The sequence below is a fragment of the Ochotona curzoniae genome, unplaced genomic scaffold, assembly GCF_017591425.1.
Source record: "Ochotona curzoniae isolate NIBS_2020 unplaced genomic scaffold, NIBS_Ocur_1.0 scaffold_4701, whole genome shotgun sequence".
Taxonomy (NCBI): Eukaryota; Metazoa; Chordata; class Mammalia; order Lagomorpha; family Ochotonidae; genus Ochotona; species Ochotona curzoniae.
In genome coordinates, this window is record NW_024467122.1 from 77,954,418 (window position 1) to 77,974,562 (window position 20,145).

The 20,145-nt window shown below is 43.3% G+C and overlaps 1 protein-coding gene across 1 annotated transcript in view; it reads right to left on the bottom strand.

Moving 5' to 3' along the window:
• Window positions 1-20,145, bottom strand: part of ADAMTSL3 (ADAMTS like 3) — a 274,961-nt gene that overhangs the window by 185,702 nt on the left and 69,114 nt on the right. The window contains exon 6 of the mRNA XM_040968470.1: window positions 5,492-5,537. Coding sequence (XP_040824404.1) covers window positions 5,492-5,537 — 46 coding nt within the window. The remainder of the gene's footprint in view (window positions 1-5,491; window positions 5,538-20,145) is intronic.

Sequence of the window (20,145 nt, forward strand, 5' to 3'; positions counted from 1 at the left end):
CTTCCTTCATGAAATGTGTGTTGAAGCAGAGGCAGCCAGTTCCCTCAGCAAAGCCACACACACCAGACGAAAAGCAGCAGGAATGACGATAGCCCATATACCTCAGTCGGAGTCAGGATGCTGCATTCCTCACCATCTGGCTCCTTCCTCCAGGCCCTCAAGGCTTGTTCACGCTTACCTTCCACTACGTGCACACACATCCACACAGTGAATCCATGCTTCTTAATTAAGCTCCTTGAGCAGGCTTCTGTCCCCAGCCTGTGATGGCCCCTAACACAGCCTCCTATCTGGGTAACATGGTCTAGTGCACCAGCGTGATTACTGAGGTTCTCTTTCCCCATCATCCCTTGGATGAGGTAGGACAGGCTTACCATCATCCCTCACTTTATACATGGGAAACCCTGTGATCTAGGAAATGTTTAATCATTGGCCAAAAACACAACAGGGCTGTAACAGAATCAGGTCTGACTCCCAAATTAACAAGTTCTCCATTCCACAATATTTCTTTCTGATGGCCATGGGGATACTGATTACTTACACTCAAGATCGCTCTTTACTTCATATTCTTCCAATGCCAACACTAAACCTGCTCAGGCTGACTTACTTGAAAGCTGTGTCCTGTCTTGAGATAATGGAAGGATTCTTGCACCCTCCACAATCTGGTTAACACTTAACAAACTCAAGCATGAAACACTCTCCTGATTTTCTCTTCCTAGGGAACATTTCTTCATATCAAGTCAGCTGAAGGAAACTAATTTAGTAAGTGCGCCCTCTGATCTTTTCCCTAGCTTCTCATACTCTGTGCCATTGACTGAGTCTGCTATTTTTTTTAAGATTTATTTATTTTTATTACAAAGTCAGATATATAGAGAGGAGGAGAGATAGAGAGGAAGATCTCCATCCGATGATTCACTCCCCAAGTGAGCACAACAGCCGGTGCTATGCCGATCTGAAACCAGGAGCCAGGAACTTCCTCCAGGTCTCCCACACGGGTGCAGGGTCCCAAGGCTTTGGGCCATCCTCTACTGCTCTCCCAGGCCACAAGCAGGGAGCTGGATGGGAAGTGGAGCTGCTGGGATTAGAACCGGCGCCCATGTGGGATCCCAGCATTCAAGGCGAATACTTTAGCTGCTAGGTCACACCACTGGCCCCCGAGTCTGCTATTTTATATGTGATGTGGCATCTATAGGCACCAAACACACTGATATGGTATGTTAAAATTGGCATTTGAAGACTTGAAATAGAACTGCAATGACGCTAACAAAAACATCATCCAAGTGTCAAAGAATAAAACCGGTTTAGAAAGGATTAGAAAGGAAAAAATAAATCCTAGCTCAGCAAAATCAGATTCTGACTTGAAAGAGATAATGAACAGATCTAAAGAAGTGTATCTCAGGAGGTGATATGCAGCCTGTCCGGGGGTGGAGGGGGAAGCCAAGGAGAAGGAGGAGAAGGAGGAAAAGGTGGATGATCTTTCCGGATGCTCTACTCCTGACCTCCTTTTCATTTTCCTATTTCTAAAACTATGGATGTGTAAATCCATAAGGAAAAGTGAAGCCAGGGCAGGGGATTATCTAACACAACGAGAACAGGAAGAACAGGTCTTTATCTAAGAAACTATTTACATGATAGGATTAAATTAGACATTTAGTTAGCTTCCCCCCCACAGAATAATCAGTCAGAGAAAACACTCCTCTGATAAAAGCAAATTTAGACATTTATTCTTTTCTATGCAAGTTACAGTATGAGCTAAATTTTGTGATCCTTTTGTAAAAATGGATGACAAAGTTTCCAGCATAAAAATAAATTCTTGCAGGTGGTCACCTTAAGCTTGAGTTAGCAAATAAGGCCTGTGGAAAATTAAACTCTCCAATGGAATTGAACAGATGTGGGATATACCTTTTTGGGCAAGATATGGAAAGAAACATGGCCTAAAGAGAAAAAGCAGAAATCCATTGAGTAGCTGTGCAGGACAGCACACAGGTCCTTCCCCATCCAAAGAGAACTGAATGCCAGACCGCATCAGCCAGCTTCTAGAGGTCCGAAGGGGAGTGACCAGAAAAAGGTGACATTAGGAGGAGGGGGTAGCCTGCAATTGTCAGCATAAGGGTGAAAGTTGGCAGCTGTCTCCCAGAGTTGGAGCAATGATGGTGGAAAGAACCCTCTATGATTGACTGTCAGAGAGTGGTCATCTGTGAGCATCAGGGCACGAAGGAACCTTCAGGGGTCACATCAAATGTGTACTCTCCAGGACAGCCACCTGGGATCCCAGAGAACCTTCTGTGCAGAGCTAATAGGACTTCCCTGTATGCTCACACAAAAGTAGGCTCATGGGAAATGGTGTTGGAGTGCAGCCCCCTATGAGCCTCTGTTTAAGTTCCTCTTGCTCCGTTTCAAATCCAGCTCCCTGCTGATGCCCCTAAGAAAGCAGTAGTATATGGATTGAGTACTTGAGCCCTTGACAACCAAAGGCCAAACTCAGATGAAGCTCCTGGCTCCTCACTTCAGCCTGGCCCAGCCCCAGATAGTATAGCCAGTTAGGGAGTTAAGCAGCAAATGAAGACCTCTCTCCAACTCCCTCTCCCTTGTATGTCACTCTGTCTTTCAAGTAGATAAAATAAGAATTTTTTAAATGTTCATGCTACAAGATCACTCTCCCCGGGTAAGGTAGTCCTCATTTGGAGCATCTGAGGAACAGAATCATTGCTAATCTTGCATTTATTTATTTATTTATTTATTTATTTATTTATTTATTTTTAGTGCAAAACGTTTCCATGGACATTATCAACCGAGCACCTGAAAAGTGAACATTAGAAATGTCTGTCGTGCTCAGAAAGTTTTGGATTCTGGAGCATATCTGGATTGGGGAGTTTTGGATTATATTTGCCCAATCTGTAAACCCACATTGGACTACTCCCCCTCTACTTCTTGGAGCCTTTCCTTTAATCCTGCAGAGGTGGAGGATCTGTTTCTGCCAAGGGCCATGACCATCCATGGGCCATACCACATTTTCAGCCCCTTGGCTGCATCCCAGCAAGGCAGACAGCATCAGGACAAGGTTCCCTAGACAGTGGGACAGAGAGGCAGAGTGACTCAGGGACCAGATTTGGTCAGAACAGCTTGCTCATATAAGAACCCATTCACTCCATGAGATCAACATTGGTCCCACCCAAGGGCTTGAGTCCCTGTGACATAATTTCACTAGGCCCCACTTATGCTTTAAAAAGAAAAGAAAAAGGTGAAGACAGGGTTAAGGAGAGATATCTCACCCAAGTGTCCACAAAGACTGATGCTGAGTGGCAGGAAACCACTTACTGGAGCCAGCATCATGGCCTCCCAGGTCTGCACCAGCAGGAGGCTGGAGTCCACAGCAGAGCCAGAACAAACCCAAGCCTCTGATGTGAAAGGCGAGTGTACTGCAAGGTTAAATCTGCATGCCCCCTCCACACCACTGCCCACTGGGCATCAAGCTTGCAACACAAGAATCTTTGAGTGACATCCTTTCATGCTGGGAAACCATAGCAGACGGTGCCTTCGAATTATCACTCTGCTCCAGCTAATGCCCCAATCGTTCTTGTGTCAGAGGGGCTCAGGAGTATGATGCCACACACAGCATAGAGACAAAAGGTCATCTACTAAAACGAATGCATGTTAGATGCAACAGGTTAGGGCTTTGGTGGCCTTGAGTCAAAAAATGATGCCTTCTCCCACCACCAGGCCCATAAGTTTGAGGTTCCCTACAGTCTCTTCCTTGCGTGGGGAATGTCCAAGACACAAAATCATTTGGTCTGGCCTTGCCAAGGCAACCATTAGGTACGTCTAGTTCTCTGGGATAAATGCTTAGGAGTTGTATGGTAGTTGTATGTGTATTATTTGTGTATTATTTTAAGAAACTGCCTGCTTTTTTTTTTTCTCTCCCCAGAGTTGTTGTACCATTGTATATTCCCACCACACAGTTTCTCTACATTTTATCATGCACATTTCTGTGCTACAACACTTGTCCTCCCATTAATTTTAGAGCAGATCTCAAAGCAGGGTAAGTTGCAAGGGCAAAAGATGGGTTACATAATTATAAAGGGGCCCAAGAGGACCTGAAGGAACACGTTAGTTTAACCAAAGAGCAGCCACATCTGTGAGGCAGAAACTGTCAGAACTGGTGAAGGTCAATGCCAGGTTGGGCTTGCTCCTCGCGGTCTACCTTTGCACCCAGGCCACTGTGTCTGCCTCCAACGCCACACTCTATTCCAGCTCATTTAATTCAACACAAACACATGAGGCTTCCATCCTGGTCCGGAAGATAGGAAACCATTCACTCTGTTTCAGATTTACACTTAAGACACAACTGACAAAAATTTGGCTAGGCCAACCGTCTCCCATTCATCTAGGACAGAGAATGAAGAAGGATAATGTCCACTAAAATGAAACTTTTAAAATAAGTGAGTGTGTGGACATTTGGCCAGGCTTGTAATGCCCCAAGTTAGAACATCCACAGCCCATAAGAGAATGCGTTGGATGCCCTGCTGGCTCGACTCCTAATTGTAGCTTCCTTATAACAAGACAGGACCCTGGAAACATCAGGTGACGGCTCAAGTGCTGGGGTCCCCTGTCACCCACACGGGAGCCCACTCCCAGCTTTAGCCCAGTCCAGCACCAGCCACGGCAGCCATTGGCACAGGGTCTAGTACACAGGAGTGCTCTCTCTCTCTCTCTCTCTCTCAGCCCCTCTCTGCCTTGCAAATAAAAATGAAGGAAAAAAAATAATATATCTACTACATTAAAATGAAATCTCTAGATTCTCAGATTTTACTGTGAATTCCTGTTGCTGATTCTGGTATGCATCGCTAATGAGGAAACTGTCTTAGAAGGAAAGCACAAGGTTGGCATGTTCCTGTTTGTAAAATAAAATACTAGCTGACTTTTGTTTTTCGTGTTTGATTGAGGTATAATAAGAATGAAGGTGTATAAACTCCCCCAATTTTAGTTAATTTTCTAATGAAAACACCTGGAGTGCCACTAATAGATTTTGCAGTGGGAGCCCTGGGTAGTTTGGGGAAATAGCAGGGAAAGCTAATCCTAGTTCAATTCCATGTTCTTCTTAGGTGACCTTTGAAAAATCATTTTCCTTCAGTCCCTTCATTTGCAAATAAGAAAAAACAACATCTCGTCTGCCCACATCTTGGAGGTCGTGTGTATTATGTACTGTTTTCATGAACGCTGCAATTATTACAGACCACATTACATCATAAATATGAGATGGCCTAAAAATAGTGAAATGAAAGGTATTAGATATACAAAGATTTTTGTCAGCTAAAGAAATATTCAAGGCTCCCCAAAGTTTACTGAGAGAACATTCACTTGACAAACTCCACTGTAATATTATAACTTAAAGCATTGCATTTAGTTTTAAGGTTTTTTTTTAAATGGTTTTATGTTGACGTCTGAATGTTTTTTAAAACTTTGCATGCTTAATGTTTTTCCTTATAGGACTTACATGGTTGCTGCAAGTCTTGTATCGAATATTCTGCCCTTCACAATTCCTAAAGGAAAAGAAAACAATATTGATTTTGTAGAGGTAGCAAGCAAAAACAAAAAAAAAACAAAACCTTGTTTTAAAGCATACCCAAAGCCCTGGTTTCCTGCAAAAATCTTCCCAGCACACTTTTCAAAGGCTCAAAGTTTAAATTCTAAGAAACTGACTTTCACTGACCATGATCAATGTGCCCAAGGAGTCTCATGGAAGGATCGTAGTCAAGAAAGAGACATATTTCCCCCAAACTCTTCGGAGACGCCTTGTTTGCATTTCAACATGTTCTGCTCTGTTATTTTGCCTCTGAACTCCTTGGATTTCCTTCATAGCTTGCTTTTCTGTGATTCTTAAAGGGAAGATAGGAATAAAGCATTTGTCTATCACAGGCCCCTAGAGAGTGTCTGTGCCCGTTCGCTGCAGCTGTCTCCTGTTTAGTATGACTGTCTCTGTGAGTCAATTACTTGAGGAACCAGCACATTAAGCCACTGCCTGTGTCTGACAGGAGAGTGCCACTTGGAGTCCCACTTGCTCTGCCTCAAATACAGCTCCCTGGGAAAGCAGCAGATGACAGCCCACATGCTTAAAGCCCTGCCATCCATGGGGCAGACCCAGATCGAGTTCCAGGCTCCAAGATTTCAGCCTGGCCCAGACCTGGCTTTTATAGCCTTTGGGGGAAACGAACAGCAGACAGAGGACATCTCTATCTCTTTCTGGCCCTCTGTCTTTCAATAAATAAACACATCTTTAAAAATTGTGTTTAGACAATGCTTCTTTCTTATTCCAGCCATCAGCCTTATTGAATGGATGTTACAAAATAGTGTTAAGACAGTTTCCTTGGGATGCCCATGCTGGTGGGTGTAAAAGATGCTCTAAGGTTGACTACCACATGACCTGCCTCCTGGTCCAGCCGTCAGCTCTGGGACCTGCCACTCACTCACTTTCCAGGCAGACTTCATGAGTGCTGAAACTCTATCAAGGAGGTGCTTTGTTTAGTCCAAAACTTGTTGTTCTGTATTTTTGCATACTCCCTAAGAATAATTGCATCTTTCCCATTTTTTCAACAAGTCGCATGTTTTTCTTCTGGTCATTCAAATGGAAAATAGAAAACAAGGTCAGCCTTCAGGGATGAAAAGTTGATAAATAGTATATTATTTTTCAAATGGATCTGGGGATGCAATTTTTGACTGCTGTGATTTTTTAAAAAATATATTTATATTTATTTGAAATGCAAATTTATTGAGAGAAGGAGAAATGCAGAGAGAGATCTTCCATCCACTGGTTCACTCCCCAAATTGCTATAACAGCTAAGGCTGGGACAGACCAAAGCTGGGAGCCGGGGGCTTCTTCTGGGTCTCCTATATGAGTACAAGGACCCACAAACATGAGCCATCCTCCACTACCTTCCCAGGCCATAATCAGGGAGCTGGATTGGATGCGGAGCAGCCAGGACACATAACGGCACCCATAAGGGATGCCAGTGCCACAGGTCAGGCATAGCCTGCTATACCACTGTGTGGCCCCACTGGTGTGATTTAAATATGAGCCTACCCAAAGTGACTGATAGAGCCAGTGATATATACCTCACTGCATGTGGTTTCCAAAGAGCCTATGCTTACTGTGTAAGTTAAAACCAGAAACCTGCTAAGTTGGAAAATTAGTCATTAAAACACCCATCACCAAGACTTTTAATATTCCAGCATTTAATCTTTTTGCCATGATTTCTTTACAGAGTTAAAAATCATACTGCCAACACTTCTTCCTATTTTCTTTAATCTAAAATAAACATTTAATTGGCAATTTGTTGAGAAAATTGTTTTAATGATTACATCGTAGACTATTAAACAGACTTCTTTCATAATTTTCAGTTTAAACCTTTTGAAATTCTGGTTAAAATAAGCATAACACCCAACCAATCATTTTGCATCTTTAAGCAATTTTGTGTTTAAATTCAGTATAGTCACATGTTTATGCAGGGGTTGCCTTTTCTAAACAGTTATATCACATTTCTTTTTTCCCTAGAATTTTGAAATTGATTTACACTAAAATCCACCTTGGAGGGTATACAGATTTATGAGTACTGACAATCCATATGGCTTGTTTGGACTATTAGCACAACCAATACTAAGAACATGCCATCGCCTCTTAAAAATTACATCCTGAAACCTTCCCCCCTCACCACCCTCACCTCCTGGCACTACTGTGTTTTCTGTTTCTGTAATTTCACCTATGAAAATAGGACAATGAAGTAGATAGCCTTTTGAGACTAACTTTTTTTTTTATTGGAAAGTCAGATATACAGAGAGGAGAGACAGAGAGGAAGGTCTTCCATCCGATGATTCACTCCCCAAGTGAGCGCAACGGCCCATGCTATGCCGATCACAAGCCAGGAGCCTCTTCCGGGTCTCCCACGCGGGTGCAGGGTCCCAAAGCTTTGGGCTGTCCTCGACTGCTCTCCCGGGCCACAGGCAGGGAGCTGGAAGGGAAGCGGGGCTGCCAGGATAGAACTGGCGCCCATATGAGATCCCGGGCGTGCAAGGTGAGGACTTAACCACTTGCACCACCGCGCCCGGCCCGAGACTAACTCTTTATACATACTGTTTAAATTTCAATCTTGTTGCAGGGCTCGGTGATTTTTCTCCTTCTCAATTGCCGAGTAACATTCTATTGTTCACACTAATGTGTGTAAGCATTTGTCTATTAATTGGCCAGCTAGCTATTTGAGTTGCTCTTCGTTATAAACAACAATTTTTAGAAACATGTACAATTATAAAGAAAAACTTTGTAATTCTAGAAACAGTCACATACAGGTAAACACAAGTTTTCATTTATGTAACATCTAGAAAAGGGATTGCCCAGTCTATTCCTTTTTGAAGAATATTAACATGTTTTGCTAAACATTATGTTTCCATTTTGTTCATGCATGTACTACATATCTAGAAAGTGGTAACAAATTCTAGTCCTTTTGTAGAATGCGTTTGTGTGATTTTTTTAATCCTGATTGGCAAAGGTACATTTCATAGTTTGCTTTTTTAAAAACTAGGCGCTGGCTCGAGTACCCCTGAATCTTTGTTCAAAGACAATGCACTAAGATATGCTGTTCCTAGATGGTCTCTTCTCAACACTGTAGACTTATTTCATCGATGGATGGCATCTGGACTTGCAAAGGAGAAAGAAGCTTGATTTCTTAACATTTCCATTCCAAGTGATTGTCAGAATGTGTCTATTCCTGTAGTTCCTTTTCACTAATTTGATAAAAATGGTGGGACCTGTTGAATGGAACTGAAGACTTTTCAGTGCTGCTGAATATTCTAGGCTCATGAATTTGATTATGACTCTTGTTCTAGAGTAATAATCATGGCTTTCTCGTTTATATGGTTTCCTATAACCAGCCAGTTCATTGAGTCTAGTTGAGCTGGAAATCCTGTAGCCCTGCATCTAACTGCGGATTTGACACATCAACCTTCTCAGGGTGCATCTGTCTCATCAGGCCCAGGAGCATGCTAAGCCCCCACCCTTTATGTTTGTGAGATTAGGGTACTACCTTTCACCCCATTAAAGATGTTGAAAACCTGGAAGAGATCTCTCTTGTCCAAAGACCATGCTTCAAAGTGATGCTTTCATTTTCTCTCTCCTCCACGGACAATTCCCCACATAGGGAGCCCACACACATACATGAGTGCATGTTGATTCCCTCACTGTTAAATAAATCCTGTTCTCATTGGTGTAATATACCAATTTCAAGCATTCTACCTCTGCTTGAAACCCATCTCTTTGGAGGCAAGGACCTGGGACAAAAGTTGAGTTATTCAGCCCCATATTACATGTGTCTCCTTTATTTGACCTTTTCTCATCTTCCCAAGAAATCCCCTAGAGCTCTTCCTTTACAGGGCAGATTTTATTTTACTGGAGTGAATCTTTTTTCATTGTATCTTATTGTGTCTGATACATTTCTTAATTTTTTTCTATTTATTTCAGAGGCAGGCAGACATAGCTTCCATCTGCTGATTAACACCTCAAATGCCCTCCATCATGGGGCCAGGCTGGCACCAGGAGTCAGAAACTCAACACAGGTCTCTCACGTGGCTGGCAGGGACCCAATGATCTGATCTCTCGCCAGTGCTTCCCAGGCTATACATGAAAAGCCAAGACTCAAACTCAGGCACTCCAAAACAAGATGCAAATGTCCACACTTGCAGTGTTTTAACCACCAGGCCAAATGCCTGCCTCCTGCATACTTTTTAATGCTAGTACCTGGCAAGCAAACAATCCCCTCCAACACCAAAACAACCCAAAACACATCACCACCCCTAATTATCCTCCAAAGTCTAAACTTCTACCAAAACAACCTAAATTCCATATACTTTCTATACATAATTCTTCGTAAGGTAAACAACCCAAAATTTCTAAAGCAGACAATGGGAACCTGTGATTAATAGCATAACATGTGACCACACAACAGAGATATCCACAAATAAAAGTAAAAAAACACAGAGATCTAACAGTTAACCCCAAGATAATAGCTTCCCACCAATTCCCATTAATCAAAAGCCAAATAAATACAGATCATATATCACTGCCATCAGGCTTTATAAAAGAAAACAATTTTAACACCCCCTATTATTACAATACATACACTAAAAGGTAACCACAAAATTTGCAACAAACATAATGCATCAAAAAAACCTCCAGCTTGTTGTACACACTTCCATCCCAAAAGACCACTAACATATAATAACTGATCTGATTAAATAAATCATACGACACCAAAAACTGATAACGGGAAATCCCCCTCCAAAATATCATACCCAATTATACCTCCATATCAACACCACAATATTCCCTAATACAAACAACAAAAACCACAATACCCATTATCTATTATCCCCATCCATTTCAACCCTCCATCAAACCCCAACATCAAACCACTCCCAACCATTCTCCTTCCATCTCATACTTTTTATTCCTCTCTCTCATCTACATTACACAACAACCTCCCATCCACACATCAACCCAACCAAACCCCACAAACCCAACCACCTCTACCCCCCATTCATCCACCCCCCTCCATACACTCCTTTCTCACCCATATCACCCTCAATTTCCCTAACCTTCATCACACAACAACTCACCATTCCACAAACATCCATCTACACCCCCCCATATACCAAATTTGCATCTCCACATCCCCCCTAGTCCCTACATTCACATCCAAAAACATCATACATACATAACCCCATTACTCTAAAACCACAACCCACCACATCCCCTTCCCACACATATCTCCAACACCCAACAATTAATAACCCTATACCCCATAAACCACACCCCAGCCCCAACCAATCTGAATGACCTTCCCCCACATTTTCACCTCCTCTTTTCACATTCCACCCTACACCATGCCCACCTCACTCACATCACTTCCTATCCTCCCACCCATTCCCATACCTTACACCTCAATAAATACCCCCAACCTTATTAACCTAATCCATCACCTTCCATTGGTCTTTCCCAAACCTTCCAGTACACCAATTATATCCAATCCCCACCATGATGCCAACATCAGCCTCAACATGCCCATATCACACCCCAGCACAAATCACACCGTTGCATACATTACATCCCAGTAACACACCTAACCCTACCTTCGAATTTTTCTTATTCCCCCCAATTTATCGCCACACAACAACCATCCAAATCCAAGCAACTCACCCCAATTCTATCGTCCACATTTCCCCCCAATAAACCTACTCAACTATTTTTCACCCATCAAACCTTAACTCACACACCCACCCCCTACACAATCTACCTCCAAACAAACCAAACAAAAACCCTCAAAAAAAACAAAAACAACAAAAAACCAATTCCCTTCTCACACCTCTCTTCTCTCCCTCTCTTCCTCACAACCACCTCATCAACCCACCCCCTATCTCCCCCCTTCCCATCACATCCCACCCTCCTCCTTCTCCACAACCTTTACACCCCCCTTTATCCTTTACCCCCCTCAAATTTCCTACCACTCCATCAAACCCTTTCCCCCTTCCTTTCTCATTCCTTTCCTCCTTTTCATCCTTTCAACTCCCCTTCTCCCACATTTCACCTTTCTATCCCTTCTCTTCCAAACCCCCCAATCTCCCCCCTTTCCCTCCACCCAAAACACCATCCACACCCACCCCCACCACAACCCCACCCCACTAATCCACACTCAAACCACCACCCCCAACCAATCTACCATCCACCCACACCCAACATACCACCCCATAACCCATCAACCCCACCAATACCCCCTCACATCAACCCTCCACCATTCTACTCACAATCCCCCTTCACCACCAACCCCACTCAACCATCCCACCCCCCCCCACACCCCCACATCCACACCCACCAACCTACCACACCCATAACACATCTATCCTAATCACTAATACATCCCCCACCCACTCCCCCCACCTACACCAATCCAACTAATACAACTCATCACCAACCCAACCCTCACCACCCCCAAAATATCCACACCTAACACACAATACACCATCCCACCCATAATTCCCATCACCTACAACCATTCCCCCACCCCATCACCCCCCAAACACTCCCCCCATCCTACCACACCAATCCAACACCCACTCACTCCAACTCCACAACACCCACCTCACACCAACCACATTAACTAACCCATCAAACCCCCCAACAACCCCACCCCCTCACATCAATCTACCCACAATCAAAAACACTAACAACACAACCCCATACCACCAACACTCCAATACCCCTCTAAATTCACACCCATACCACAACCCACCATCCCTACAGTACAACTACTCAACCCGATCTCCCCCCCCATTACCCCAATTCCTACAACCCCCCAATTCACAACATTACCACCCAATCCCGTCCCTTCAACTACCCTCCCAGTACACATCACAAATCATAACCCACGACTTCACCCCACACTCAATCCCCTTACCAAATCCACCAAACCTCCCCCTCCACCCATCCCATCCCTCACAATAACCCTACTTCCCAATTCACCAACCAACCCCCTTACTTCCCCATCCATCAACAACACACAACTAATTCCCCCCTTCCCCATCTCCATCCTTTCCACAACCACCCCTAAAAACCAAACAACCCAACTATACATCCCTCTCACCATTAACACCTTCTTCACATCCCCAACCCTCCCCATCAACCCAACATACAAAACACCCCCAACCCCCAACTCCCCCCCATCCCCCATCCTCAAAACCCTCCCACCAAATATCCACCCACCCCCCCCACATAATCAAACCCATCTTCACCCAAACCTCCCAACACCCCAACACATTCTAACCCACTCACACACCAAACAACACAACCCACAAACACACAACCCACCCCACCACTAAACCAACTCCCACCTCTCCATTAAAATCCTCACCCCCACACAACCTAAACCCCCACTACTAACCAACCCCATATAATCCATCCATCCACACCCTAACCCCCCAAACGTCCCCCCACCCTCTCCCAACATTCATTCCCATTAACCTCCTATATCCCTCCCATCTATCTACAAACCATCCTACCCCCACATCCACCCAATCCCCCCCACCCCACCATATCCTCACCTCCCCCACCTCCCAACCACCAACCACCCAAACCTTCACACCCAACCCTTCTCCTTCTCCTATCAAACTCTCCCAATTTCATCCAAAATATACCTACACCCCAACCAAAACCCCTCCCCTATCACCCCCTCTCACCCATAATCATCTCAAACCCCTACACACCTTTCATACCCCTCCACCCTCTCCCATCACCTCCACCACCCTTCCTCCTCAAACCCAACCCCCCCCCCCCCCCCCACCCCTCCAATCCCCCAAACCTACCCACAACAACCCCTTCCATCACCTTCCCCCCACCATCAATATACGTCATTCCCACATTTTTACTTCCACATCCTCACAACCCAATACCCAAACAAATCCTACCAATCAATCCACAAACATCCTCCCCATATTACCTACCCCACTCCTATTTCCCCTATTCATATTCCCCCACATTCCCCATCCTAACCCCCTCTCCCTTTATTCAAACCAGACCCACCATTTTCCCCACCACAACACACCCAACTAAAAACCCCCCACCCACAAAACACCACACAACAACAAATACAACCTAAATCAACATTACACCCCATAAAATCCAACTATCCTCACCATTTTCTTTTCCCCAAATTCCAATAACCTCCCAATCCCCTCCCCAAACCTTCCCCTTCCACCACCCCCCCCCTCCATCCCCACATACCTACACCCCCCCAATACCCAAACTTCCACTACCAACCTCACTTTCCTCTTCCTCATTCTAACCATAATTCAAACTTATCTCCACCCTCACCCACATATTATATCTCCCTTTCAAATTCCTATCCATCACCCTTTTTCCCTTATACCTTTCCCCTCCCATCACCCAATATCATCAAACACCTTCTCCCTCCCCATCCTTCCCCTTTTATATTCACACCCATCATTCCACACATCCCATCACCCACCCATCCCTTCCACCCCCTAATACACCCCTTCATCCCCCCCATTCCATATCTCCCCCCCACCATTCATCCCATCTCAAACCATCAAACCACCTATTCACACTCTTTACCAACTAACCATTCCCCTTCCCTCTCCCATCCACCCACCCAACATACCCAATCCACACCTTCACTCACAAAATTCCCCAAAACATCACATACACATTACCCTCTTTATCCTCATCAAATAAAACCCCAAACCCACCACCCCCCCCCCCCCCCCCCCCCCCCAACCCCCCCCCCATAACCATATCCTCCATACCCACAATCCCTCACACCCCAACAACACACATATCCATTTACCAATGACTCCCCTCAAAAACATACAAGCACACAAACAATAATAATCAACCAATACCACAACCATATCAATCAAAACTTATTTAATCACACATACACTTTCCCCCAGAACATTCCCATCCCCACCACCAGACCCCCCAACTTTCCACAACAATATAAACACATTTCCCATCCATCATTGACCATCACCTATCCATTTCCACAAACATAAACCAAAACCACAAAAACCACCACAAATCAACAAACAAACAAATAAAAATTCCTCACTCTACCCCCACCACCCTCTTCCAAAATACAAATTAAAACACCACCATCACCTCTAACACACCATTCTCCTCATCCTCCCCCCTCCACTTCCAACAACCTCTAACCACACTATCCTTCCCTTCCATATTATAAACTTCACACACCACATCACCCTCACCCCCATCATTCATCATTAACTACTATTATATTTTTAATTTCCCCACATTGCCACCCCCCAATCATCCCCAATTATTCAAATGTCCACCCTATCCACCCCAATCCCTCCTAACACTCCTCCATCATCCCTCCAAACAACCACATATATAACCCATAATCTCATACCAATCCTTTTCATTAATTAACCCTACAACCTTCTACACCTTTATTCCAAAAAACACCCAACACCCAACCCTCCCCACCAACTTCACTCCCACCCAAAACAATATCTCAAGACTACAACAATAAAAATAACCAATCACCATACCGACAAAACATAAACTTCAAATCAACTTCTCTACCCATTAACCTACATACAATTATACCTTCCAAATCCACAACACCACCTCATAAAAATATCAACACATCAAATTCACTTAAAAAAACACCCCTTAGCGCTCTTAACCAAACTTTAAATCCACCAAACAAAAATAGATATATAACAGCAAAATTACTAACAACAACATATCCCTCAAACACCCAACCCCAATTCAAAAAATCACAATTAAAACCTTAAAACATACAAAATCACAAACCCAATCACCCCCTAAACACCCACACAAAACACCAACCACAAAAACACCACAACCAACCACAAAACAAAAAAAACAATTACTTTCATCAACCCTCTCCTCCTTACTTTCCAACCCCACACAACCCAATCATCAACCCACCCACCAATTCCCATATTTCTTCATTATCAACCCTCACCCCCTCCCTTCTCCCTCCTCAACAACCCTTACACCCCCCCCCTTATCATTTACCCCCTACACTACAAACCACCCCATCAACCCCTCCCCTCTTCCTTTATCACGAATATAATATATCATCCCTTCCTATCCATTCACCATTCTCAATCCCTCCTATTCAAATCCACATTACTACCTCTCCAATCCCCACCCACAATCATAAAAAATAACTTCAAACAACCTCAATGACACACAGATCAACATGACATACAACAAAAACAAACTCCCTTACCACCTCACAATACCTCCCATTCAATTAACACAAAACAACCAACCATCAAAACTGCCCACCAACCTCCCCCACCCCTACACTCTATATCAAAATCAACTGTTCACAAATACACTTTCCATCAATTGACCATTCCCCCACACCTAACTCCAATCCATCCACAAACCATAAAACAACAACCCCCAAAAAAAACAAACACCCAAATCAAAAAACAAATAACACACACCTCTCATCCCAACACACAACAACCACTTAAAAAAACTTCTTAAAAATACCCCAAAAATAAAAATAAAGATACCATAAACCATCAATATTACCCCACACAAAACTCCCATCCCATAATAGATCAAAAATACAATCCAACAATCACCATCCAAATCATCATCATACATCACCCAGATACACCAACATAAATAACTAAGCTAACGATAACAAATATATCTCACTACTTAAACACCTAATAAATAATTTCCAAAACAAATGCAAAAGTAAAACAAACCCGTGCTCTCAAAAACCCTATAACAACTCCACCTTATCAAATATTTAAAATCACGCAACAACCCTACTACACCACAAATTTTCTCTCAATAAACAAAACCCACATAAACAAAAAAAAAATCCCACTCCATCACATTCTATCAACACCATACCATTCACATAAACACCCCCAGTACCTCATTCAAATCTAAACCACAAAAAACACCCTAACAGCTATCTATCAAACAAATATGCCAACCAAGACCTCAATCCACTCAATTCACAATCCCCCACATCCTACACACACATACCCTATTCACAACAACATGTACCATCTCAAAAAAAAACCAACAAAATCCAACTGTCCTTCCTCAAACATATCCAATACCCTAGACAAATGACCCAGAATCATAACTGTACAATTCCAGCCCAGCCCCATCCAAATCCCCATCAAAGTTATTATATCCATCCTAATTTAAGCAACACAAACAAACATAACTAAACCCACCACCACTCCCCACATCAAACCTGCAACCACCCCCAACACCACATGATAAAATGCAGCTCCAAATAACAGATAATGATACATACAAAGAAAACAACCCATACACCCTCAAACATAAACAAACACAAAACAACAAAAAATACATAAACAAACACCATATATGTACCACATCACAAATTGCCCTGACACCATAATCAATACTAACCACCCTATAACTACATCTATATGCTGCTCTGCATCATGCAAACAAAGTGTCCAAACTAACCATTATTTAAGATATAAAACTCTATCAGCACTAAACCAAAGCAGTTGACCCTAACATTGTCGTCCCTGATCATCCCTTACACACACTCCATCTCTCCCCATCCACCGTCAACATATTCCACAAATACAGTCACCGTAACACGAACCATTAAACTAAAACAACCCCCGTATACATCTCTCCCAAATCGTCTCAAAACGTACATCAAACAAATCCACCACACCCCCCCATGTGCACTACAACCTCCTATCTAGACCCACAACCATTTAAACCAATATGATTGATGGGTTTTCTAACCCCATCCACCCAATACGCCCAATTAAAAAAAATAAACCCAAGCTTCATTCAAGATTACAAACCAATACCAATTTCATAGAATTAGTATGTTCCACTCAAGGGACCTGCAAAACAAAAATAAATTCCAAAACTTAAATTGCCCCCTTCCACACTTTCCACAAACTCCATAGTCTACCCTTACTAAAAAACACCCGCCATGCAAAATCGCATCACAACTCCCCCACACATACCCTGATTAACCCTAAAGATATTGCATACCATATAATTCATAAACACACAACCAACAATCAATATACCAACCATACCTTCCCTACCATCTACCAACCAACAACCAACCAACCAATCCACCTACTTTTCCATCACATAATAACCCAAAGTATACTAAAAAATTAAAATTCACACAATTATATCATAAAAAGCAAATACCACTCCTATTCCTATCATTCCCCCCCACATTAACAATCACCCATCCATTCACCTATTAAACATGACACCCATATTTTCACCTTTCCTCAGTCACACCATACTACATTTCCCATCCAAACCTGTTCAACTCCAACCTTCTCAATGTACAACTCGATCTACATTCACGAACCCCTTAAACGTCTTTCAAAATATTCCTCCCATACCAATATTCATTTATTTCAACCACAACCTCAACATAACACCTAAACTGACCAACTACCCAAATGAAACATACTAAAGAAAAACAAAAAACACCCACTCCACACACACTCACCACACACACACACACCAACACACACTCACACACAAACACACACACAATCACAAACAACCTATTATTATTCTTCAATCCACCTACTGCCTAAACCCATACATTAAACCAACCCCCTATTCTTCCTTTACCTATGCATATGTCACCTAATCCTTATCCACAAAACTTACTCCACATTGTATCCGTTACCTCTTAAATTTCCTACCTGTACATCTAACCCTCCCCAAATCTTTCGCATTAATTTACGTCATAACATCCATTCAACTACCCATTCTCCAACAACATTTGACCCATAGATATCCCTTAACTTACATCACACAATTCCCCCACTCCCTTCCTTCAATAACTAAATACAAATTACAACCCAATCAATTACATCCACCTTCCCCATTTCCCATAATCAAACCACTAACACCCCATCCCGCCTCAATCCTCAAACACGCTCCACCACCCTCCAACATACCATCACACTAACATAATCCCCTCAAAATCATACTCCAACATCCCATCATAGCATCCTCACACCCACCCCCACCCATCCACAACCACATGCCTAACACAAAGTCACCACAAAACCCAAACATTCACAATACACGCAATAGCACCTTATTCAACACTTTGTCCATATTCCCACCAAATCACATACAACAACACACCATCAACACCAATATAACACAGCCAAAATAATCAATTTACAGCCCCAACAGTAACCACTTACAGACAATACAATTACATAAACACCTACAACACACCAAGATTAACCCCCCGTAATAAACCCCCAATTTATCAACTCTACCACACCACAACCCTCTCATCCCTCATGTCACAAAATATCACCCCATGCCCACAATATCTACTCTGCCATTTATCCATATATTTTTTTTTGTTTCTCCAAATCATCCACATTATCACATTATACTCATCCCTATTCCCAATTCAACCCTCATCTATCTATAATAAACACTTGCAACCATCCCTCCAACCCATCAAACCCCCTAAAAACAATCCCAATAATGCACCATTAAACACACACATCTTACATAGATCATTAACAAATCCAATAATCCCCACTAACCACCATAAATGTAACAAAAACACCCCCAAAGAACACACAACCAACCAATACTCAAACTGACATTTGCCCTTCACCATACATCTCAAGTCACTAACCAGACGTGAGAGACCCTCCTCTATAGTCACGTGCTCCCAACCTCACAGTACAATATAAAAGATCCAACCCTATCCCACCTAGAATATCTACCAACCATCCTAAACACTACCAACTAAATATACCCCCTCCTACCCTCCTTCAGCCTCAACCTGTCCTACCACACCCTCCCTGTATACTAATCTTCCACAGACACAGTACAACATCATCTACCTTGACCATCAATCCTGTGCCACACCGCGCCGTTCCAATTGTCCATTACCCCCTCCCACTTCTCCATTCTCTCCATCCACTCCCCTCATCTACTACCCCTTTCTCTCGCCCCATGCCGGTCACACTATTTCCAGCATCCCCCTCCATCCAATCATACGTGTCCTCCTACCCCCAATTCTCCTACCCCCATATCCAACCCCCTCCCTCATCCCACCTTGCCATACATCTTAATGCACCTTCCACCTCCAATACACATTCACAGTTATCCATTCCCCATTTCCTAATAACCAATAAGTCTCTCTCCAACCGCCATACTGTCCACTCACACCCCAAACTACCCCCCCCCCAAACTAGACCAAATGCTACCACTATCAAATCACTGTCTCCAACTATACACAATGACATAAAGTACAACTTCAAAAACCCCATACCTCCCCCAACAGAAACCTATCCCACCCATCACTCCCCCTAATCCCCACTCACTCATATACCACCTCACCACATACCAATCCATGACACGTCCACCCATACCATCTACCAACCATACCCCCCCACCTCTCCATTCACACATTCCAGTACTAAATAAACTCAGACCCCCACACCACCACAATCAACATGACTATAGCACCAAGTCCAACCGTGTCTCCACCACAT